This window comes from Trichinella spiralis (assembly GCF_000181795.1).
Source record: "Trichinella spiralis strain ISS 195 chromosome Unknown Scfld4, whole genome shotgun sequence".
Taxonomy (NCBI): Eukaryota; Metazoa; Nematoda; class Enoplea; order Trichinellida; family Trichinellidae; genus Trichinella; species Trichinella spiralis.
Genome location: NW_003526943.1, coordinates 11,284,653 through 11,306,347, shown reverse-complemented (window position 1 = coordinate 11,306,347; position 21,695 = coordinate 11,284,653). Strand labels below are relative to the sequence as shown.

General features: G+C 28.9%; 6 protein-coding genes across 6 annotated transcripts; 2 read left to right on the top strand and 4 right to left on the bottom strand.

Annotated features, from left to right (window-relative positions):
- Positions 1–1,720: 1,720 nt before the first annotated feature.
- Tsp_06524 (hypothetical protein) lies at positions 1,721–4,462 on the bottom strand. The gene is made up of 6 exons (XM_003378529.1): positions 4,417–4,462; positions 3,366–3,704; positions 2,737–2,760; positions 2,476–2,679; positions 1,925–1,935; positions 1,721–1,765 (listed from the first exon to the last, which is right to left on the bottom strand). Exons 1-6 carry the CDS (start codon positions 4,460–4,462, stop codon positions 1,721–1,723), a joined length of 669 nt encoding a protein of 222 aa, XP_003378577.1.
- A 1,911-nt stretch (positions 4,463–6,373) lies between these two features.
- Positions 6,374–8,278, bottom strand: Tsp_06525 (conserved hypothetical protein). The gene is made up of 4 exons (XM_003378528.1): positions 8,271–8,278; positions 7,622–7,677; positions 6,800–7,090; positions 6,374–6,384 (listed from the first exon to the last, which is right to left on the bottom strand). The coding sequence occupies exons 1-4, from the start codon at positions 8,276–8,278 to the stop codon at positions 6,374–6,376; spliced, it is 366 nt and encodes a 121-aa protein (XP_003378576.1).
- A 1,581-nt stretch (positions 8,279–9,859) lies between these two features.
- Tsp_06526 (conserved hypothetical protein) lies at positions 9,860–10,583 on the top strand. Its single transcript, XM_003378527.1, has 5 exons — positions 9,860–9,886; positions 9,940–9,996; positions 10,041–10,124; positions 10,384–10,494; positions 10,533–10,583. Exons 1-5 carry the CDS (start codon positions 9,860–9,862, stop codon positions 10,581–10,583), a joined length of 330 nt encoding a protein of 109 aa, XP_003378575.1.
- Positions 10,584–11,444: 861 nt separating this feature from the next.
- Tsp_06527 (conserved hypothetical protein) lies at positions 11,445–12,074 on the bottom strand. Its single transcript, XM_003378526.1, has 2 exons — positions 11,864–12,074; positions 11,445–11,458 (listed from the first exon to the last, which is right to left on the bottom strand). The coding sequence occupies exons 1-2, from the start codon at positions 12,072–12,074 to the stop codon at positions 11,445–11,447; spliced, it is 225 nt and encodes a 74-aa protein (XP_003378574.1).
- Positions 12,075–12,243: 169 nt separating this feature from the next.
- Tsp_06528 (conserved hypothetical protein) lies at positions 12,244–12,828 on the top strand. The gene is made up of 4 exons (XM_003378525.1): positions 12,244–12,267; positions 12,351–12,424; positions 12,544–12,664; positions 12,709–12,828. Exons 1-4 carry the CDS (start codon positions 12,244–12,246, stop codon positions 12,826–12,828), a joined length of 339 nt encoding a protein of 112 aa, XP_003378573.1.
- Positions 12,829–17,872: 5,044 nt separating this feature from the next.
- Positions 17,873–21,456, bottom strand: Tsp_06529 (protein OS-9). The gene is made up of 10 exons (XM_003378524.1): positions 21,442–21,456; positions 21,076–21,282; positions 20,824–21,015; positions 20,708–20,771; positions 20,264–20,653; positions 19,877–19,999; positions 19,673–19,813; positions 18,771–18,823; positions 18,470–18,701; positions 17,873–18,165 (listed from the first exon to the last, which is right to left on the bottom strand). The coding sequence occupies exons 1-10, from the start codon at positions 21,454–21,456 to the stop codon at positions 17,873–17,875; spliced, it is 1,710 nt and encodes a 569-aa protein (XP_003378572.1).
- Between the last annotated feature and the right edge of the window lie 239 nt (positions 21,457–21,695).

Sequence of the window (21,695 nt, the reverse complement as noted above, 5' to 3'; positions counted from 1 at the left end):
ACATCATTTAAAATTCACACATATATATATATATTGCTCAGAAATCTTACTATTTTTTTACTGATATAAATAAGTAACAAATTTAAAATTATGTTATTTTTCTTGGAAAATAATTTCATGAAATATTACAATAACGCAACAAGATTTTAAAATTTACAGCTGCAAAATCTTTCAACTGGACCTATAGCAGAAAAACTGAATATCAAAAGAAACAATCTCGAACAATTTAAACTTCTTGTGCTTTTTAAGAAAAATACAACAGTAATCAATAATACTCATATTACATATATTAAACGCTAAAAAAGAAATTCGATCCCTTTTTTAAACAAAAAATATCACAATTTATAATTGTATTTTCTTCTTAATTTTCTATGATACATTTGCTTAATGGATGTTTCTTTTTCAGATTTACACACCTGCTAGAGCAATTATGCCAGATGCTGGTGCCAAGAAGATTATTTTTCAAAGCAAAGAATGTAATTTGAATGAGAGAGAATTATTAACTGTTCATCACTTGGAACATATGAAATTATTACAAACAAATGAGTGCTCTGAGAAAAGAACAAAACCATGCATCATATTGTACTCTGGTGTAGGATGCATATTTTTTTTCAAAAAAGGAGCTTTAAAATGTATTAAAAGACAACAGTTAAACAACAATTATTCAATTTCTTTTTTTACATCGCATATAGAAACATTTTATTTCATAGTCAATAAGAGAAAATTATTTCTGCAGCGCAGTGAAAAGTAGGTGTGAAATGTTTCGATCAGTGTTGCATTGTTTCTCAGCTGAGAGCTGGTTAATTGAATTGATAATGAAAATGATGATTATACTGATGAATCATAGAAGCGGATTAGTGAGTGAATTGAAAGCTAAAAGCAAGCTGAGCTCAACCGGGCTGACCTGAAGCAGGGCGACCTGACCTCGTTGCTTTGGTAACGCAAAGCGGCTAAAACCAGCTAGCAGAGTGCCATTAACCAATGAAATACCACGTTCATATATATATATAAATAAGTATTTTTTGGCTTTGTTTTTTTCACCAACTAAAATTCAGTGAAAATTATTCACTCTGTGTTCAGTTAATTCCATTCGTGCATATGATCAATCTAGTTCTCAAGTCTTAAGCCGCAACTGCTGACCCTCCAAAATACACACACACGCAAGGCAGCTGACAAGCTTGAACAAATAGCAGGAAAACAATACACCAAGCTCTAAACAAAAATGACCAAACAAGCGCATATCCATCTGGTAGGCTGAGCTAGATTTGATAAGAGACTTTTCTTTGTTGTTAAAACTGATCGAAATTAATAAAATCACAGAAGTTTGACAAAAATCATTCTTGGAATTAAAAAGTAGAAGTAACAAAAAATAGTAAATTCTCCACTGCTTTGCATATGCATATGCATATGATGTAAAGAAAAAAAACGCTTAATTCATCCATTGATGCCAATTAAATTCAGAAGACATATGGTGGCCGTTGATCAGATCTTGAGCAAGACAAAAGATTACGAAATTTCCGGTCAAGTAAAAAATCTAAAATCATTAATATTGTTGGAATCCAATGTCTGCAACGTTTGGAAAATTTTTCAAAAACCCACTGTGAAAATATATGAAGAAAAAATGGCAAAATTTCACTACAATTTCATTTCTAAGTAATTATAATGAAGCATTACGTACGATCCAAGTCAATTTTTATGGGCTTATTTATTTCTTATAATTTCAATAAAGTTTATCCGGCAAAGCTTGTTGTACACTAACATCATACTAATATTAATATATGAATTTTCTTACATTTCAAGAAAAATGCATCCAACATTTGTTCACAAATCACATCAATAAAAAACTACAAAAAAGAGCAATATTAACAGAATCATGCAGTTAACTCTTTGGACAAGCGACAGACAATCAAGTTATCATAAAAACCCAAGAGGTTACTAAAAAAACTTAAACATTTTTTATAAATTCATTTTTCACTATAAACTTGAATTAATTAGTAAATTAATAACAGTTCAGCTTTAACTTTCAGAATACTGTAATATAAAGAATATGTTAAAATAAGAACAATAGAAAATAACCATAGTCACTTCTGTTGCAAAAATTAACAATATAGAAATACAAAAATAAAATTATAAAAACTTCAAGAAAACTACAATTTGCAACAGCAGAAACTTTATCGATAATCAAATGATTATTTTTGAAGATTGTTAGAAAAAAGTAAACAAAGAAAAAATTTTTTTTTTCATTTTTTGCAATGCTTATTCCGTAACCAAGAAAAAACCCAACAACTTAAATACTAGAACAGTATTTTTTTCTCCAACTGTTCGTTCATTGTAATATATCGTTGTGAAATTAATGAGCAAAATTTAAACAAAAGCAAAATACCGGCACAACTAATTAGTTTACAAAAAGAAACGATAATAATATTATTGTAAAGTAAAGCTTATGACATGCACATAATTATAAGGTGAACTTACTGTAAGGGGATGCAGGCAGAGAGCAGTGGGAATGGAGATTGGCTGGCGAGTGACGATAACGTTGAACAATTTCAGTTCCAAAAACGCCACTTGCTCGTAAACGTTGACCAAAGCTGAAAATGCCGTGCAGCTTATCAGCAAGCTGCTTTTCGGCTAATTTAAACGGAGGAGGCCTTGGAGAGGTAGTGATCAAATCGCAAGTGCCTGAAATAACAAATCTCACTGCGATGATTGGTCGAAAATTTTGTACAGAATTTTAACCAACAAAACAAACGAGCATGTTCACTGTTAAAATCAATAATTATTACAAAAATAAAAAATAAAGTAAAAAACGCCATTATTTATATTCACATAATAAATAAGTGATTATAATTATTTAAAAAAAATCTAAAATTAAGATAATTCATTACTTTTTTTCTAATCAACCTACCTACTGCATGTACAAAAACAAAACTTACAGTATAAAAGCTTTGATGATCAAAAGTAATTTAAGAAAAAAGTATTTTCCCATCGCTTTCGAATCGATCATATATTTAAGTGCAGTATGTATGTATCATGACAAAATAACAAATATTTAAATGTATGAATAAGAATGCAAAGAAAATAGTATGGAATGAATGAAATGAAATGAAAAACTTCTAAAAGTTGAAATTGCATAGATGAATAAGACTACGATGAATGAGCAGAAAAGAACAAGAATAATAAAAGAGAGAGAGATAGTCAAATCAAATAAGATAAGAATGAACGAAGAATTTGCGTGGAACAAGAATGCACTGTGTAGAAATGTTGCAAAAATTAATCTTAAAAATGCCAAGTGTAGCTTAAATTTTGTAAACAAGTTTGCATTATAAATAAATTCAAAGAAAAAAGAAAATGCAAAATATTCTCACATGTACAGTTGACTGTAGAGGAACAGTGAACGTCCGGCAGTTGATGGGTAGGGTTAATGGTGATTGGTAGTTCTGCGGCTTCGGATACGGTGGCCAGTTGACAAGCGGTGGTAACTTTGGCTTTTGTGCAGTGTTTGCTGAGCTGCGGTGAACAAACGTTACTAGTCGCCAGCGTGTCGTCATTGTTCCCGTTGGTCTCGGTTCTCTGCTGGACAATTGGCAACGAAACATTGACACCTGACTGTGTATTGTCATCCGCAGGTCGAACAGGCGTTGGCTTTACACCAAATGCATCTGCCGTTGTATCTTGTACACCCGTAACAACAGTACGAACAGCATCTGGATGGGATTAGCAAAAATTAAATTTATATTTATCCACTTCGGATGAACAGTAATTGAAGCATTTTACAACAATTCTCCAAAGTTATGTATTGTGTTTTGCATGTTGCTCTATATAAAAGTGAGAGTTGGCTTCCCTGAGTGCTGAAAATAGTAAATTGCAATTTAAGCTTAAAATAGAACCAAAACTTGCCTACTAGAAAACTAGAAGAACGTAGGTAGAACTGACAAAGATTTTTAATCTTGCCGAAAACCAAATTTAAGCTGATTTAACAACTTCAGCAAGCAAATTTGAAATTTTGCAAAAAGCTTAGCAACACTGTGTGTGTGTGAACTAGCCGACTGGACTGGAGTAAACAGAAAGAATTGAACAATACTTTTAAAGTAAAATCAATCGACATCATCAATCAATATTTTGCCAACGATTAAAAATTTTCCAAAATTCTAAAACTGCAACTTTCTTCTTTATTAAATTCATTATTCCATTACTAAGCATCAATTCTTATTTAACATTTTCACATTCAAATTTCAATTTTATTACTCTTATATTATTCTATCAATTTCAACACATTTTACTTGTTCACTTTATAATAATAAAATGGAATCCAAACGTTTATTTCCCGTTTTATAAATAAAGAAATTTTTATTTCTCAAATTTCATACTTTAATTATTCAAAAATCTGTTAAATGCAATTCTTTGATAAAATGTTACTTTCCAAACGCATACAATGCTTGTCAAACATCCGCCCTTGTTTCATTGTTCATCTCTTTTATGTAAAATAACATGTAAATTTATCAACTATAAAAACATTTCATTTATCTTTAATGTGAGCAAATATTATTATTATTATCAAATGAATGAATAAATAAATTTAAACATTTACAAGAGAAAATAGGTAAATAAACGAGAAGAGAAAAAATTTTCAAAATTTACTTTCATTGATATACATATAGCTACATAAATTATTATATTTACATTTCTGTTCATTTCAAAACTATTTCTTTTTAATTTTTTGTATAAACATTTTTATTTTTTAATGAATTCATTGTAAAATTAACAAATGTTTCTTTCCTATATTACAATAATTAATATTGTACGATGATTATCAACTAAGAAATTATTTTTTCAAAAATTTCGTTCAAGAAACTCAAAAAAGTTGAGACATATAGAATTAATTTTGTTTTTATCGAAGTTTCAATTGCTAGCATAATCATCATTGTTGGTTAAATAAATAAATAAATTTTGAAATGGTATTCAACTTCCGACATTCGAAAAAACTTCAAATTCTGCAAGAATAATTACTCTCATTTCAGCAAATTATGCTTTTTTGCTTTATTATAAATTGAAATTGATCAAAAATTTTTTAATTACTAATTGTTTGAATTGAACAACGAGAATAAAAGCAAACTTTTAAACGACAACCCAATGTTGACATCAAAAAGACAATACCGTGCAACTTTCAAATTCAAAGCATTAGCCGTTCAGCTAAAAAAAACTTAACCTTTTCGAAACACAAATTCTATTTACTGTTTTTCATGAGTTGTTATATTAAATTTGAAAAAATGCTCAAGTCATGTTCATCACCAACACGAAAACTGATATAAATATATAATTACCGAAAAGTTGTAAAAATCGGCTCCACAATAATGAAAATGCAAAAGTTTCTCTGATTGCTGACAACATGCAAGCTATTTTCAAATGCCAGCCAGTATTTAAAAGTATGCACCAAATGCTTGCTTAGTGAAGAAGTAAATTTACCATTGTGCCAATCAACTATATGCTAGAGTAAAATTCTGCAACACCACAATGAAAGCTGATTTCGAAGTTATATCTGCTCATATAGAAAAAAAGTAAACCTTTTCCAATTGGATAAGTAACTCAAACATGTCGATTATATTGAACATCAACTAAGTTTAATTTAAGCTACAACAAGAAACCAACAGACCATTTTTGGCAGTAATTGGAAATCGAAAGATATGAACTCTTCAAAAGTACAATGCATCATCAACTTTATGCAAACAAACTTTATGCTAACGATGAAAAAAAAATGCATATATATATAAAGTGGACCTAAAATTAGTGAGAATCTCAGAATAAATATTTACTTTTACACGTTTTTATGGAATATTTCCTCTGTGTATGTGAAAATCAACTTTACCTTTTATTATTATAAAAAAGAAAACACCATCGAGACGTTTAAATATAATTAAATTACGCAATCGTTTCATTTATCTATTAGAAATTTAATTCACAAAAAATCTGAACTTTAATTCCCTGAAATTAACTGAATCGCCTGTTCCAATTTTAAAGCTTATATTTACACAACATGCAAAATAATAAGTAATGCCATTTTACATTAAACGCATGTTGTAAAAGAAATTTAAATAAGTGAAAAATAATAAATTAATAATGCAATTGTGGTGTTTTAATGTGAACTACGGAAAATGTATAACGCAAAATCTGCGTTCAGCATTCTCAATCAATCAAGCCTCAAGCAGCTTTTCCGAAACCCATCACTGCTCTCTAATAGACTTTTCGGTTCATTTTGACTCTTACTGAAATTTAAGACCCCTGCCGATTAAGTTTCAGTAAAATTCAAGCAAAAAATAATTTCACCACTAAAACTGTTGATGTGGAAAATAGATCCGAAAAGTACGAAAGCTAAAAATTATTGCACTGCTTAAATATAATCAAAAGTTTAAAAACTATTCGCCCTTTTTAAAAAATGTAATTAAATTTTTACATAAACAAACCTTACAATTTAATAATAAACATTTTAAAGAAAAAAAAGAATGCAAAATGTATCCAATAATAATATAAATAATGATTAAACATGTCATAACATAACAACTCTTAACGCGAGTTTCATATTTGAATATTTATCAAACAAACCTAAATATACTGAGATAAAGCGGTTGTTTCGCAAATGATAAAATATTCAAATTAAAACAAAATTATTAATTATTTTTCACTGATTCAACACCCAAAAAATACATAATCACCACAAACACTGCTCTTTTGCTAATTGTATTAATATTAATTTTTAACAAAATTTTAAAATAATTGAAAACAATTAAAAGAAAAAAAAACTTACTATTTAAAGCTCTAGTCATACGTGGAGTAGCAGCAATGGCAGCTAAACGTTTTTGTTGCTCCTCCAAAATTTCCAACGTGCTTGGAATTCGTGTATCTCCTTTTTTGTGATTAGCATTTCCATTTTTTCCATTTACTCGGCGACGAATACTTCCGTAAAAGCCAAAATAAGAAAATCCGGGCTTTTCATCTTGAATGTGATTGCATTTGCTTTCTCCACCTTTTTTTTCAAACTCGCGTGATGATTTGAACATTCTATCCCAAAGTTTCATCCGCCTCAAAGTACTGGCACCTGAGAAAAGGTTTACTTGAAAAAAATATGCACAATCAAATTTGCAAATTTAATTTAAATCCAAATTATTTATATTCTTATCAACATGAAAACAAACAAATAGCATCACTTTATACATGAACTCTTACATCAACATTATATATATTACAATATAAATAATTTCTATTTTTTTACAGTTGAAAATTTTTGTTGTAAATAAAATTCAGCAAATTTCAACATTCTCATTTGCAACAGTGAAATGAACAGTTATTATTTATTCTTAAACATAAAAATAAGATGGTTCAAAAAAAGAAAGAACTCAAGCTTTACATGACAATATTGTTTCTCCAGTTTTCCTTATTCACAAATAAACTGATAAAATAAAACCATTCCATGTAAGTATTTGATATTCAAATTTACATTTATAATTGGAAATTGGTGATTTATCTATGCAAAATAATGCGCGCTTTATAGACAGTTCACGCACATGATTGAAACATTTTAAGAAAGATTTTACAACGATAATTCGAATCAATATGTTGCATTATCAACCAGCATCTGATTGCCTTTCTGATGGTGAAAATGGTGGAAAGAATTTCTCAGTCCCACTATGAAAGTCAATAATAAACGTTAAAATATCATATAGCTAGCTGGCAAGCTATTTTGTTAGCTGATTTCAGTTCAAATATTTCTACTGAATGATCACTTCATTTCGCTTGAGCTGCTTTACATTTATTTCATTTCATTTTACATTTGTACTTTTCTATCACATTTATCATTTCTACTATCAATATTTTCAAATTTGAACATTTTCTGGCACTCAGGGTTCGAGTTTAAAATTAACAAATATAGCGGCGCATTTACAGTAATTTCTCATTACCGTAACACTTGTTAAAAAGTGAGGTAAAACAAAATTATCAAAATAATTTGAAATCTTATATTAAATTTTTAAAATAATCGTTGTAAATATTCAAAATTTTCTGAAGCATAACATTTTCATTATTATGCACTGCAGTTGAAACAAATATGAATAATAAATTTACACTAAAAAAACTCACATTTTCCATCATAATCCTGATAAGTTTATTAAAAATAATGGTAATAATAAAGATTATTTAACTGCTGATAATGTAAAGAAGTTTTACATAAGTTTGTTAAATGAAAAACTGCTTTTATCTTTGGAACATTTTGGAATGTTTACTTTGCCATTAAACGAAAAATCAAATCAATATAAACGCCTGATAGAAATAAATTTTGGTGAACTATGGTGAGAGTACAATTTCCATTGCAAATCTTCTCTTAAAAACAATTGAAACTTATCATTCAATGATACGATGTGATTTCAGTTCTATTTTACCATACGCTAATTATCATCAACTAATTTAAGTTATTTCTATTTCTTTCTGAAATGTGCAATATTTTAAATGAAAATTATAAGCAAATTTTAACAGCTGAAATAATTGGTAAAATATTTTCAAAACCTCAACTGCATAACTACTCTGTTCAATTAAATATTATCCAAGGATTCATTGATCAAAAGATAAATTATATGTATTTATTTCGAAACCAAACGTTCGTTTGAAAAACTGCATTTACAAGCGTGTATAATTAAGTATATGCATCATATAGAAGTGAAAATACATGGATGTTTACAATTATGAAAAAATCCGTTTAAAGTATATTAAATGTATAATATTATAGCATGCGTTAAGAAAATTTGTCATCTTTAAATTTAACTCAAAAAATTTTCATTAATGAAATTACTGTCACAAAACAAGAAAGAAGTTAAGCTCAACAAATAATGGCGCATAAAAATTTACCACAGTTTAAATACTGAATAGTTTAAAGCTTGTAGATAAATGAAGAACATAAATAAAATGTTCCGTCGGAGAATGCCTATTGCGTGTTGAATAATTTTTATAATCATGAGTGGCAAAACAAATGGCACAATGAATTCAAATAAATCAGAAATTAGTGAAAATAGAAAAATGTTCATCAATGACAACAGTGTGTGCAATGATTTAAAATCCAGAAAGCACACGACAAGCCAATCAATCATGCTAACAACAAACATTCCATCTTTGCTTATTCCTGCCAGCTATGCACATCATCAGAACTGAGCTGTTCGATGTATCATACAGAGTAAGCCATTTTAAAAATGACAGAAAAAGCAGACCTAAACAATTTCAGTGATTTTTCTAGTTTACACTCTTTATTTTTACAGTTTACATGAATCACGGCAAATAAAAGCACTACGCTATGCGAAACATTTCAAAAACTATAAATCTAAAAAATATTTATTCATTAAGACATACATTTATTGTATTTCAACATAAAGTAATAATACAGTTTTCCAAAAATCTCTGCGTAAACTATTTTAATGTGAACAACTCTAAAACTATATATATAAAATAAAAGAGATAACTTTTTCAAAACAGTCGAATAAATGTACTGTAATACGAGTACATATTCAACAACTACATAATTTGACAAAGTATGCTTTATGGAAAAATGCAGAAACAGATTTTATTTTGGAATTTAGAAAAAAACAAATGCAACTTAACTTAAGACTTATTTTATAATGATGAGAGCAACAAATTAAATTTTGAAATTGAATTAATGCTAATCAGAATGAAACTAAATTAATTTACCTCGGCAAAATTTGATTTGTAAAGTATTACAAAGCGTTACATGCAGATAATATAAAAGAAGGGCTTTTAATTTTTTGATGGTTATAGATCAAAAAAAGACACTGCATTTCCACATTATATAACTGATTATTTGTACAAAATGTTGTTAGTCAGCGTTGCGTGGCATGTGTCATTGCGGAATGCAAACAGAATTTGAATCAATTTAGCTTAAATTTGTAGATTCGAAATCAATTTCCAACTATATCATTGCTGGCTCTATTTATGACAAAAGTTCAAGTTAATAAATACAACAAATGTTTACATATTTAAATTATTTTCAGACATATGTATATGTATTAACCGTAAAAAATCCCCAGGACTTATTATTGGAAGATGAATTTTTCAAATCAAGTGCCCGAAAATGGGTTTGTAGAGAAAAAAGTTTTCCAACAGATCACTCCCATGATATTTGATAGCAGAAATACTGACCAAAAGATTAGCATTGAAAAATGCAATATTGAAAGCAATGCGAAATGATCAAAAAGTTAAGAAGAGACCAAATTAACCAATAAGCATGAAGGATAGTTCAAATTGACATGCACTATGAATAAAATTCATGGCCAAAGCAACAAATTTTTTTTTAAATAAAACGCTACATTGTTTAAGCATTTATATTTAATACAGACTATTGAAATGATCATTTATGCTGGTGCATTGGAGAATTTGAAAGTACAAAAACATATTTGCAAACAATGCGGACTGCCTATGAATGAACTGCTTTGCAGTGTCCTACCTGTTTGTAGCAAAAAATCATATATTAATAATTTTTTCAGAGAATTTTTAAAATACCAAGAACAACACTTTATAAAATATGTTCCAAATAAATACAGATAAATAAATCATTTGCAAATATTACAACTTTGAATACAGCAAATGATTGATTCTTCAAGCAATATCAACATTTAAAGCTGATTTATTTATTTCAAAAAGCACTTTCCTCTAAAATGCATTTATCATATACATGAGAATTACAGAATTAGATCCATAAACTTTTTGTACATATTTTTATTTTTCAGTCAATGATATAAACACTGCAATATATGCTGCATTTATATTTTACTGCTCTTCATCAAATCCAATTACAAAAAGTTCAATACTTAAAAGAAATATTAACATAGGAAATAACAAAATAAAATGTTTCAAATTGAAGAAAAATAATTAAGCAATAAAAAAAAGAGATATTAAACATTGCAAAATTAAAATGAATCATTAAAAATAAATACAATTAAACTTTTATATTGCCGAAATAGAAACAAATATATCTATCGTTTTATTTTATTATAACATAAGGATGGTCGAAATGAATAAGGTGAAAAAAATTGAATACGAATAAACAAAACTTTTTCTCTATCATTAATTACGCAGTTCAAGTGGAAAAACAATACTGTTTTTTATAATTCAACGGCATATGCTAGTTAATCAGACAAGTATAGTTATAAGAGTTACATCTTTAATTCAATCATTCAATTAACATCCAACTTCAGTTACACTTTAAACGAATAACAACAACTTGCTGAATTAATTCTTTTTCTCTTTTTGGAAACAAAAGTTCCAATTCTACAGAAAAGTATAAATGCAAATTTAAACCATAATATACGAATAAAAGAATAAATAAGACCAGAAAGAGAGTGTGTGTATTGTTTTAAATTATGGAATAATATTTCGTTGCAAAATCAAAATCTTTTTCATATTATTAAATCTGAAATGAAGAAATACATTTGGAAAAATTTGTCAAATCATAATTGATAATTTATATTGGAGAAAAAGAAAAGAAAATAAAAAATATTAATTTTTAAAAGAATTTTAAAACAACTATTCGTTAAAATGAAGAAGAAACTTTATCGGTTCAGTTGAAAAGTTCTCTTTGAACAACAACTGGGAAAATATGATACAAAGCCAAATGTTAATAAATTTATAAATAGCAGTTTTTATGAAAATAAAAAAAATAACTTTAAACACATGCAGATGTCACAAAACCGATAAATGTTGTCTACTGATGTTTCGTCAGTGTTTATTTATAATTTTTGGTAGGGTAGAGTGAAAAAAAGTCGATTAGCATGCAATGCATGCATAAATAATAGAAATGCCAATTGCTTTTGCTCACCTTTGCTCGAGTTGTTAGTAAGCTGTTGACGTGGTGGTTGTTTTGTCTCATGAGAAGCGCATTTTTCACAAAGTGACCGAATATCGTTTTTGACGTCACTTCCGAGTGGTTTGAAGCAGTGCAAACAATTTGTCCGGATATTTATGGTCGAATCTTCCGCTGCTAGGTTGTGAATCGTCGATGGTTCAGCATGGTTCGGTGGATTATCCATGATTAGTTGTGCTGTTGTTGTTGTTTCGAACAGCAAACTCGCCTTTGGATTTATCAACGTAGCGAAGCAATCTTGTGTTGACTTAAACAAGAAACATACATAAATTTGCATAAATTAAAAAATAAGCAAAACTCTAAGAAGAGAATAACAACAACAACAACAACAAAAAATGCGAAAGTTGTGTGTTTTTCAGGTTAGTCATCTATTTTGTTGCACATCTGTGAGTATAAATCATCAACTCAGAAAAGCATTAATAATTTGATGAAGAATAAAAAGGGGTTCAAAAGAAAAGCAAAAGCAGCACTGAGTAGCAGTAGCAGTAGCAGTGACGACATGCATGATCAGAGGCAGTTTGGTATATTTTTCCTCGGACATGCACAGACATGCACAGTTACAAAAGAGAACGCGATCCAAGCCAATATTTTCCCTCTCTTTCTTTTTTTATTATTATTTTTTTCTGTTGGACTAGGCAAAAACGGGCTACCTCCATTCGACCGGTCAATGGCTACGCTAAAGGACTGCTTTTATTGACACTGGTCGAAGCACCGCCGGCGACAGTTGACCCAGTAGTGCCGACGACAATCGGCCTCGTAAATCTCAGCTGAACAATAAAGCACAATCAATTATATGCTAGATTGACCAGGTAAACGGTTCTTACACGGTTCCACTACACCCTCTGGAAAAATCTGAAAAGAACCAGGAGCAACAATCAAGTTTAGAAAAAAGCTTTGACAGAAAGTCAAAAGCCAGCTAGCTAGTTAGCTGGTCAGTTAGTTAGTTAGCTAGCTCAGAGATTCAATTGACGGGCCAGTTGAAGTTCAAACAGCTGCGAGAAATCCAAGCCTGCAATGGTGACTGAGTAAAACAAATCCAACTTCGATGACAATGGTTCACCAAATCAATGGCTCAATTCCATCCACTCTTTCAAATTATATGCTCCTCAAGTGGTGGGATTATTTGGTTGAATGCTACCAGTCAGTCCACACATATATATACATATATGGTGCAAATGCACGAGCACAAGGTGACTTTATATAAAATAGAAGAAGAACAGGTCGTGTCTTTTAATTCTACTGCAAACGATGGTTGCACCGCCGTTGCCTCGGCCGCCTTGAATAAAGAGTCAATTGATCCAGTTACTTCCTTCCGGCTGCATGAATTTGAATTAAAAAATGTAGTAAATACGTTGTTTAAAATATACAAAACAAACAAATAAATAATATATTTATCAAGTAAGTTAAAAGAAGTGAAAATTCCTCGTCTTTTATTAAAAAATACTTCAAGTGAATTGTAGAACAAAGAGTTGCAATTATGCACTTTTAATGGAAATTTGTTGAGAAGTTGAAGTTGTATAAAATAATTTAACTTACAAATTGAATAAATTATATTCCACAATGTGAAATATTTGAATGAAAATTGATGACGATTGAAATAATTTGCAAACTTTTCAAGGGCAAAAATTCAATTCAAGCATTACAGTATTTTGTTGAAAGATGCTGAAAAGCAGTTCGTTGGGCAACAACGTTCGAACTTTAAAGTGGCCTTTTATAAAGTCTTTGCTCCGGTTTCATTCATTCACTTCTTGCACATTCAACTGAGAACATCAAGAAGCAGAAGCTCAGAAATAAAATCACTCACTGGTTGGATTGAAATAAAGGGGAGGGAAAAAAGTGAACAACAAAAAATAAGCAAAAGTAATGTTTAGCAATTAAATAAAACAAAAAACGAAAAAGCATTGCCGGCATGTTTTTATGTGTTTACTTGAGCAGTTAGCAAAGAAAATAAAATGATGAAATTTGAGACAATTTGTGAAGCAAATGCAACTTCACTTGCTGAATCATTAAACGATCGAAAAATGCTGAAGCTATTTCAAAGCTTCCAACTTTACCGATGATATTCATTCCAAGAGAAATATATTTAAAAAAAAAAGAAACAAGAAAAAGCAAAATAGACCATATAAAATTATCAGAACGTAACATAACGTTACAAATACTTCGTGTAGTAGTAATAAACTGTTTGGAAATTGAAGGATTAATTTTGTCAAAAAGTACCAGAATTCCAATTATTAATATTCTTGTTGCACAAAAAGTTTCAGTGAGAAGAGCATTATAATATTTCCGCCACAAGCAGTTTAATTTTGAATTTGATTTTTAAAATTTCTATTTTATTATCCAGGATATTTTTTATGCATAGACGGAAAGGTTTTATTATTCGAAGATACTGAATGTCTATTGCTATATTTGAAATAATAATTTCAAAAAATATTAACAAAATACACCGTGTTTTGTTGCTGAGATAAAAAATCAAACTAAACAAGCTTTTGCAATGACATAAATTGTACTAATTTGAATATTATTCCTCAAAAAAAATGATAAATTCAACAAAATGTTAAGTGCAAACATTAAAAAGATAATTTCTATTTGTCATTATAACATCATTCAAATTTTTGATGTTTTATTATTTTTTTACTTTTGATGTTTAAACAAAATTGTGTGTGTTCGAATCAAAAATTAAAGCAATTAAAACAATTAGTCAAATATGAGCTTGAATGAAAATAGAGCAGCTAATTAATTGAATTTTACACTGGATTTTCACAAACGTTACCTATTAAAAATGAAATAAATCAATCATAAACAGAAAAAAAAAATTATTTTTTATCAACAATTATTTAAAGTTGTCGTTTGGGAAATTTTGCTTGAAGAGAACGGGCGAAGAGTAGATAGATAGATTACTGTAATTTTTCGTTAGCCGTCTTGTTGTCATTGTACAAACAGTTGACGCAGAGCAAAGAAGCAAAAGCTTTCAAGCTGTTTCATGAGAAAAGAGGTGACTTCATTTATAAGAATCATTTAAAAATAGAAAATGACAGATGAAAGTACAAAATGGAGCAATCGCGTCTGCTTGTTGATGAAATTTGTCAAAAATGACGACATTACAATTGTACTTGAGTGACTTGCTCAGTTCACAAGAAATCCCATCATCGACAGAATATAATTGAAATAAATTATCATATTTTACGTTTGTTTTCATTGAAATTTATTTACATTCCTCAACAATAGCTTACAATGAACATCAATGATGCTTACCTTCAGCTTTTGTTGAACATTATTAGTAGTAGTAGTACAACGTAACGTGAAGAAGGTAGAAGTTTCAAATTCGTTCATATTTTTCGTTTACTATGCTGCTCTTTGTCAATCTCACTGAAACATCGCACATTAGCACTGTCCACGTAAGCGATAGAAAAAGCATCCGCTTAGTATTACAAATAATTAACTGCAACATGAATATATACACCAAACTACTTCTATTCAACTTCAACATCACTGAACAAAAAGAAATGCTTTAACAAATTCAAATTCCCATAAAGCCAGTTTTAACTCAGTTAGCTAACTAACCAGTAACTGTGATAAACTAGTGTCGCAAAAGTAAATACTGTGTTTATTTTAAAAAAAAATTAATAATCAAATTATTAATATTAAAATGAATTTCCATTTATTTACATGCAAAAATTGAAACATTTTCATTACAAAGTATAAATAAATAAATAAATACGCATGTTTATTCATAATAGAATAAAAATTCACCTTGATGATATTCATTGGCATTTTGTGGTGGACAAGAAATATTTGTTAGCAAGATGGCATAAGAAAGACTAATGTAATGCACAATTTGAAACCACCTCTATTCAATGTGACACAGAATAAAGACAACCGTGCCATTCAGATAGCATCGGCAGCAGTAGTTCAACTGCAGCTAATTGAAAAACCGCATTCACAAACAAACACACACACACATTATACAACTACGCAATGCTTATTGGAGCTTTATTAAATGATTTTACAAAAATTTATTATTATTTTACATTATCATTAATTTTATCACTTTCTATTAAAAAAATTATAATAAACTTCGAATTAATTAAAATGGAACAAGTTGAACTTTATTTGAAAGCAACTTAACTTAAAAAAAATTCAATAATGCTAACTGACTTTCGACAGCTTTTAGAGTTGAAAAGCAGCAAGCAAAAATTCAATCACCTTACCATGATATTGAATATTCTGACCAATTAACATTTTCCATTAATAAATCTGAAAAATAATTTTAAATTTTATTTTCACTTTCTTGGTATAATACTTCCAGATTTGTGACATATCTTTGGACAATATTTTTGTCATCGCAAAAGATTTAACAATAATAATGACACCAAAATTATAAACTGCTGAAATATTTGAATACGAAATTTGCATTAAAAAATGAGAACAAAATTTGCTAACGTTCAACAGATATAAAATTGTTTGCAATAAATTTAACATATTTTGACTGAACATCAAGGTAAATTTAAAAACTATATATGCATATAATTTTCAAAATATTTTCATTGCAAATCCGCTACAATGTAGTGTTTATAAAATTCATTTCTTGAACTTAATAATAATAACTGTAATAATTTAAGAATCTTTATTACTTTTTTAAGTATAATTTCAAAAATGGACAATACATTCAAAAGCTCATTCATCCAGAAGCTCTACGGTATCAAAGTTATTTAACAAAACTTCAGTTTGCACAACAATTACAGTAAAACATTCATTACAGCAATAATAAATAAAATAACACGTGTTATTAAAATTTTTCTAAAAATATTCATTTCATTGTAATCTTATTTGAGGAATAATTTGATTTACAAAAGATAATACTGCTTCAAGCAATCAATAAATTATCAATAATAATGCTGTAGAAAATGAAAATAATTTTAAACATTTACTTATTTAAAATGTCTATAATATATTGATTTAAAATATTTTTGCAACTGGAATGTAATTAATAATTTTAATACAATTTAAATGAATCATGCTATCAAAACATTCCACCTTTGTTTCTCTACTGAAATCTGTATAATATACGATATTATTCAAATATTAGTGGCGCTATCGATAAATAAATAATAATTTCAAAAAGTTTCTATTTATAATTAAATTTTCAATAGTTTTCAAAAAATTATTAATAAACAATGCTGATGATGTAATGAAAAATGGCATTTCACATTTTGAATTGCATTTTTTTCTATTTTTAAAGAATTTTGAACAGAAAAAACAAATTATGAAAATTTGCACGAAAATTATCAAAACAAATAATAAGTTTCATCTAAAATGTCGCGTTATTAAAAGGGAAAATATTATTATTGAATACTACAGAAATTGCTATAGGATTGAAGTTGAAATTTAAATTTTAAAATAAAATTCGATAATTTTTACGAATAAAGCGAGATCAGTTGCAATTATAGGATAACTTTATAACTGACAAATAAAGGAAAATTAAATTAAATAATAAAAACTTACTAAATAACCACAAAGGATTGTTACAATATTCCATAACCTGGATAAACAGTGCAACAAAACATTAAAATAATTATTCGCTGTAGCTAATAGGCAAGCTGGTCTTTTCAAAATCTGTTAGACGACATGAATGCATGAATATTTCAAATATTGTCATTTCTCAATCTCAAGATAAAGTAAAAAATGAATGAGCCAACAAAATGACCACAATTCAATTGCCCTATTAAGTTATTATCATTTTCACTCTTGCTACTAAAATAAACGAGCTACATTTTATAATTATACAATTATGAAATCGCACGTAAATCAAGAGTGCACATAAATGTCGCGCAATTTATCACTGTTTAAATTATAATAAAAAATCAAAAAGCAATAAAAATAATTAACTGTTTTTTAAACATTTTTTTCATTTCAGTTGAGCAGATTTATTTCCAATGTTATTAAAGTTCAGCGATAAAGCAAACTTTAATCACCAATGGCAGCAGATGCATACTGAGGAACTTTTTCTTGTTTCTCTTTTTCAAATGTCGGTTTTTTATTTTTATTTGACATTAAATCAGCATTATCTTCTTCATCAAAGCGAACATTGTAATTATTTTCCATCTGACGAAAACGACGTTCCTGAACAGCTTGTTGCTGAGTGGTACCAATCATCGTCGAAAGCATGTTTGCAATGAGACCAGCATCGGCATTGGAAAACATGCTAAATTCACTACCGTCTTCGTGTGGTGTAATAAGCTTAATTTTGATCTTCCTAGCTAAAAACACACGTATATTACATAATTCACTTAATGTAAATTCATATTCATAAAGAGTAACTGTATTCACTTCCTGGATCAAGGCCGGCCTTTGCTAAACGAGATTCAATTTCCTTTTCTAATCGCTGACTTTCAGAGAGGATTTTTCCACGAGCTTCTTCAGGCACTCCGATTGTTTTTATCCTATTCACTGCAACTCTTACTTTCATCTTTTCGCCTCTTGATGATCCAGGAATAACTTCATCATTAGCGTCATCATCATCATCGTCGTCGTCGTCTTCTTCTTCTTCTTCTTCCTCGTCACCTGATACATTGTTCTTGGAATCATTAAATAATTCGTCGAATAGATTATTATGATCTTTTTCATCCGGCAAAAATGGATTCGGCCTTTTGCTCACTCCATTACGTCTGTACTCTTTCAAAATTTTTAAAGCCAACTGCAATTCCTTCAACACATCAGTCACATCAACATCCTGAGCGTCCTCTGCTTGTCCATCATTTAATATTTTCCGCAATTCCTTTTCATCATTATCATCCTAAATTAGAAGTAAACATTTTAAATAAATTTCGAATGAATAAATAAATAAATAAACAAATATACTTACTGATATTTCATTCGTTTCTACTAAAGATTTCAGTGAATCAGCAATCTTAGTTGCTAAAAAAATGTTATCAACGTTACACCCATTAATCATCAATAAATAATAATATTTTAAAATCGATCTTTATACAGATCTTTAAAATTAAATATTTAATCTTAAAATATTCATTGCCGCATTTGTGTTAAAATAAGCTACTTCTTTTCTTCAATAATAAATAAATTTCAGCTATAAAATCAATTTGCTATTCACGCTTTAAAGCTTAAAATGAATAAATTAATAAAATCTAAATTACAAACTCTCACCAAAATACCATTCAACTAGTCAAAACTACCTGATTTCATAAATTTAAGTCAACTTTATGACAGAATCATATGTGATTATGTGCTTTCAAAATGCCCTGGCATGTGAGGGCAAGTAGTCCAAGAATCTTCTATAAATTTTCAAAAAAACTCAATCACACATAACGCCTGCTTTTCATTATCACTGTGATAACTGCAGTTTACATTCAAAAAAGACCAGTAATACATTTTTCTGAATACACATTAACTGATTAACTTTAACATTTTATGTTCTTAACAAAGCAACAACATATGGCATAACTTTTTATACATGAAAATGTCAACCATTCAATTTGAAAACAAATCTCTCATTTCCCATTATTACTTATTTCCACAAATAGTTTTACACAAATCTGAATCAACAATGCACATGTATACTAACATCATATGATTATAAAATTTAATTTTTTTCCCAAATTATTAATAAAAGAACAATACAAATGTATTACAGTAAGACTGTTCTTGAATGCCACAATAAAAAATTATTAAAATAAATAAAAATATTATGTGTATTTTTTCTGGGTAGAATGTAAATTTACCAATTTATTAATGGTTAAATAAACTCACTGGATTTCGTAGCGGAAGCTGATTCTTCATTTTTCACAGAATTCATGCTGTCAGCCTCTTCAGCGTTATTCACATGATTATTATTTTCGTCTGTTGTCAAGCTGAAGTCAATATTTATCAATGGATGCCCTTTGAAAACTTCTGAAAGGATGCGCCAATGAATTTCAAATGACAAGCTGCCCACTAAGTTTTTGGAAAGCTTACCCTCCAGTACTTTTTCCCGTTCATCAAGCAATTTATCCGCCTCAATTTCGTCTTTTATGTTGTTCGACTTTTTCCTGCTCTCGATATGATTTCGTTTAGAAGGTGACTTCCAAGAAACAGTTTCTAAATTTAATAGGTTCAACCAGTATAAAATAATTCATAACAAACTTTTGAAATTCATAAAAATATCAAATATAACTATAAAACATAAGTAGCAGGCGATGTAATAATAACAAACAATGCGCGACAGAATCAAGATCCAACTGAACTTCAAAATCAGAATAATTTTTTGTCAACATGCATACAATCATACGTACACATGTACCTACATGTGTACATATAGATATATGTATTCCATTTTAATTTGGTTGACCTTTCACAACTCACCGGAATCTTCAGTTCTGAAACGTAACGACTGATGTTCGCCTACAATCGGCTGACAAGAAATGCGCAATGTCTCTGGTTTGCTTTCAGGAGGTACAAAAGCAGGCAACTGGCAAAGAGTGCTGATATGGACATTAAATACATATTGACAAGACACTGGCTCATCAACACTGTACAAATATGCTCCGTTGAAATCGAAATCACAGAAGAAGCGAATCTCGCTTTGACGAAATTCATTGTTCAAATCACATATTGTTCCATTCGTAAAAATCTGACTATGGTATACATTTTGTTTCGTATCTCCAAATTTTGCCACTACGTCACTGTGATTGCTCCAGTCGTAGTCCTGACCAAACATGCCCAGCATTAATGTTGGTTGGACTACTTTTCCATCTTAAAAAAATACAAAAAACATTAAAATTTATCCATCATCGGCTAAAAACTAACCTTCAGTATGATACTGTCTCACGTATTTACCATAGCAAAATTCATACGTCCACCATCCAACTGTCTAAACCATTCATCACACATATAAAAGTAAAATATCAATGAAATTCACTTACTTTCCCCAGGCATGTATTTTTCAGTATTTCCAAAGCATCTGTGATCGATTTTGTGGTCACATTACCCAGATGCAGTTTACTTTCTGCGTGACGACGTCGAATAATATCAAAATCGACTTTTGGAACGGTACAAAAAAATTCAACACCGTGTTTGCTAGTGACAATCAAAGATTTCTTATTTACATCTGACTGCTCAAAATCAAGAAAATTTCATAAACGTTTGTCTAGAAAAATGACCAAACTCCAACTCACTGGTGTTAAACTATCAGCATTTGTATCTTTAATTTCATCTTTTGCAAACACCGTATTTCGAGAAACCGGTAGTCGATCAATTGAAACTTCATAAATTCCATATTTTGCTTCGTCGACATCGTAAAATTCAAAGCAAAATACACAAGAAGAAGAAATCAACAAAGCGATCAAGAAAAAAATTGAATGTGGCAATTCTGATTTAATATTCTTAAACATGATTAATATTATATACGATAATGAAAACTATGAAAAGATATAATTACCAATTCTGTCATGAAATTATGGAGAATATTGCTAAGCACAAAAAATAAACAAATTCTAACATTAAATTAAATAAACAATTTCTGTAAATGTAAATGATAATACATTTTGCAACGTCATTTTCCTACTGTAGATTGCTGTAAAATGTGTAATTAAGTACATTAGCATTTCATGAAAATTTCAGTATAGATTTTTGTCGGGGTAAATTTAGATTTAAAAAACCAATGTTTTATTAATACTGAAAGAAAATATTAATATTTTCATAATTTTGGAAAATAATATATTTAGTGTTTAATTTTTTGAGCATTTATATAAGTGCATTATTTATACCGTATGGTATTATGAAGTATTATAAAATA

What these genes read in the sequence shown, in the direction of transcription:
- Tsp_06524 (XM_003378529.1), bottom strand. Translation starts at nt 4,462, where the DNA reads ATGAAACAAGGGCGGATGTTTGACAAGCATTGTATGCGTTTGGAAA. An exon ending in GCATTGTATGCGTTTGGAAA is followed by an intron (nt 3,705 to 4,416) that starts GTAACATTTTAT and finishes AATCCCATCCAG; the next exon opens with ATGCTGTTCGTACTGTTGTT. An exon ending in CATGCTCGTTTGTTTTGTTG is followed by an intron (nt 2,680 to 2,736) that starts GTTAAAATTCTG and finishes TTGTTATTTCAG; the next exon opens with GCACTTGCGATTTGATCACT.
- Tsp_06525 (XM_003378528.1), bottom strand. An exon ending in AGAAAGGCAATCAGATGCTG is followed by an intron (nt 7,091 to 7,621) that starts GTTGATAATGCA and finishes ACCTTTTCTCAG; the next exon opens with GTGCCAGTACTTTGAGGCGG.
- Tsp_06526 (XM_003378527.1), top strand. Translation starts at nt 9,860, where the DNA reads ATGTTGTTAGTCAGCGTTGCGTGGCAT. An exon ending in TATTTATGACAAAAGTTCAA is followed by an intron (nt 9,997 to 10,040) that starts GTTAATAAATAC and finishes AATTATTTTCAG; the next exon opens with ACATATGTATATGTATTAAC. An exon ending in AATCAAGTGCCCGAAAATGG is followed by an intron (nt 10,125 to 10,383) that starts GTTTGTAGAGAA and finishes TATTTAATACAG; the next exon opens with ACTATTGAAATGATCATTTA.
- Tsp_06527 (XM_003378526.1), bottom strand. Translation starts at nt 12,074, where the DNA reads ATGGATAATCCACCGAACCATGCTGAACCATCGACGATTCACAACCTA.
- Tsp_06528 (XM_003378525.1), top strand. Translation starts at nt 12,244, where the DNA reads ATGCGAAAGTTGTGTGTTTTTCAG. An exon ending in GAAAGTTGTGTGTTTTTCAG is followed by an intron (nt 12,268 to 12,350) that starts GTTAGTCATCTA and finishes AAGAATAAAAAG; the next exon opens with GGGTTCAAAAGAAAAGCAAA. An exon ending in TGCCGACGACAATCGGCCTC is followed by an intron (nt 12,665 to 12,708) that starts GTAAATCTCAGC and finishes ATTATATGCTAG; the next exon opens with ATTGACCAGGTAAACGGTTC.
- Tsp_06529 (XM_003378524.1), bottom strand. An exon ending in TAGAAACGAATGAAATATCA is followed by an intron (nt 18,702 to 18,770) that starts GTAAGTATATTT and finishes CTTCTAATTTAG; the next exon opens with GATGATAATGATGAAAAGGA. An exon ending in TTCCAAGAACAATGTATCAG is followed by an intron (nt 18,166 to 18,469) that starts GTGACGAGGAAG and finishes GTGTGTTTTTAG; the next exon opens with CTAGGAAGATCAAAATTAAG.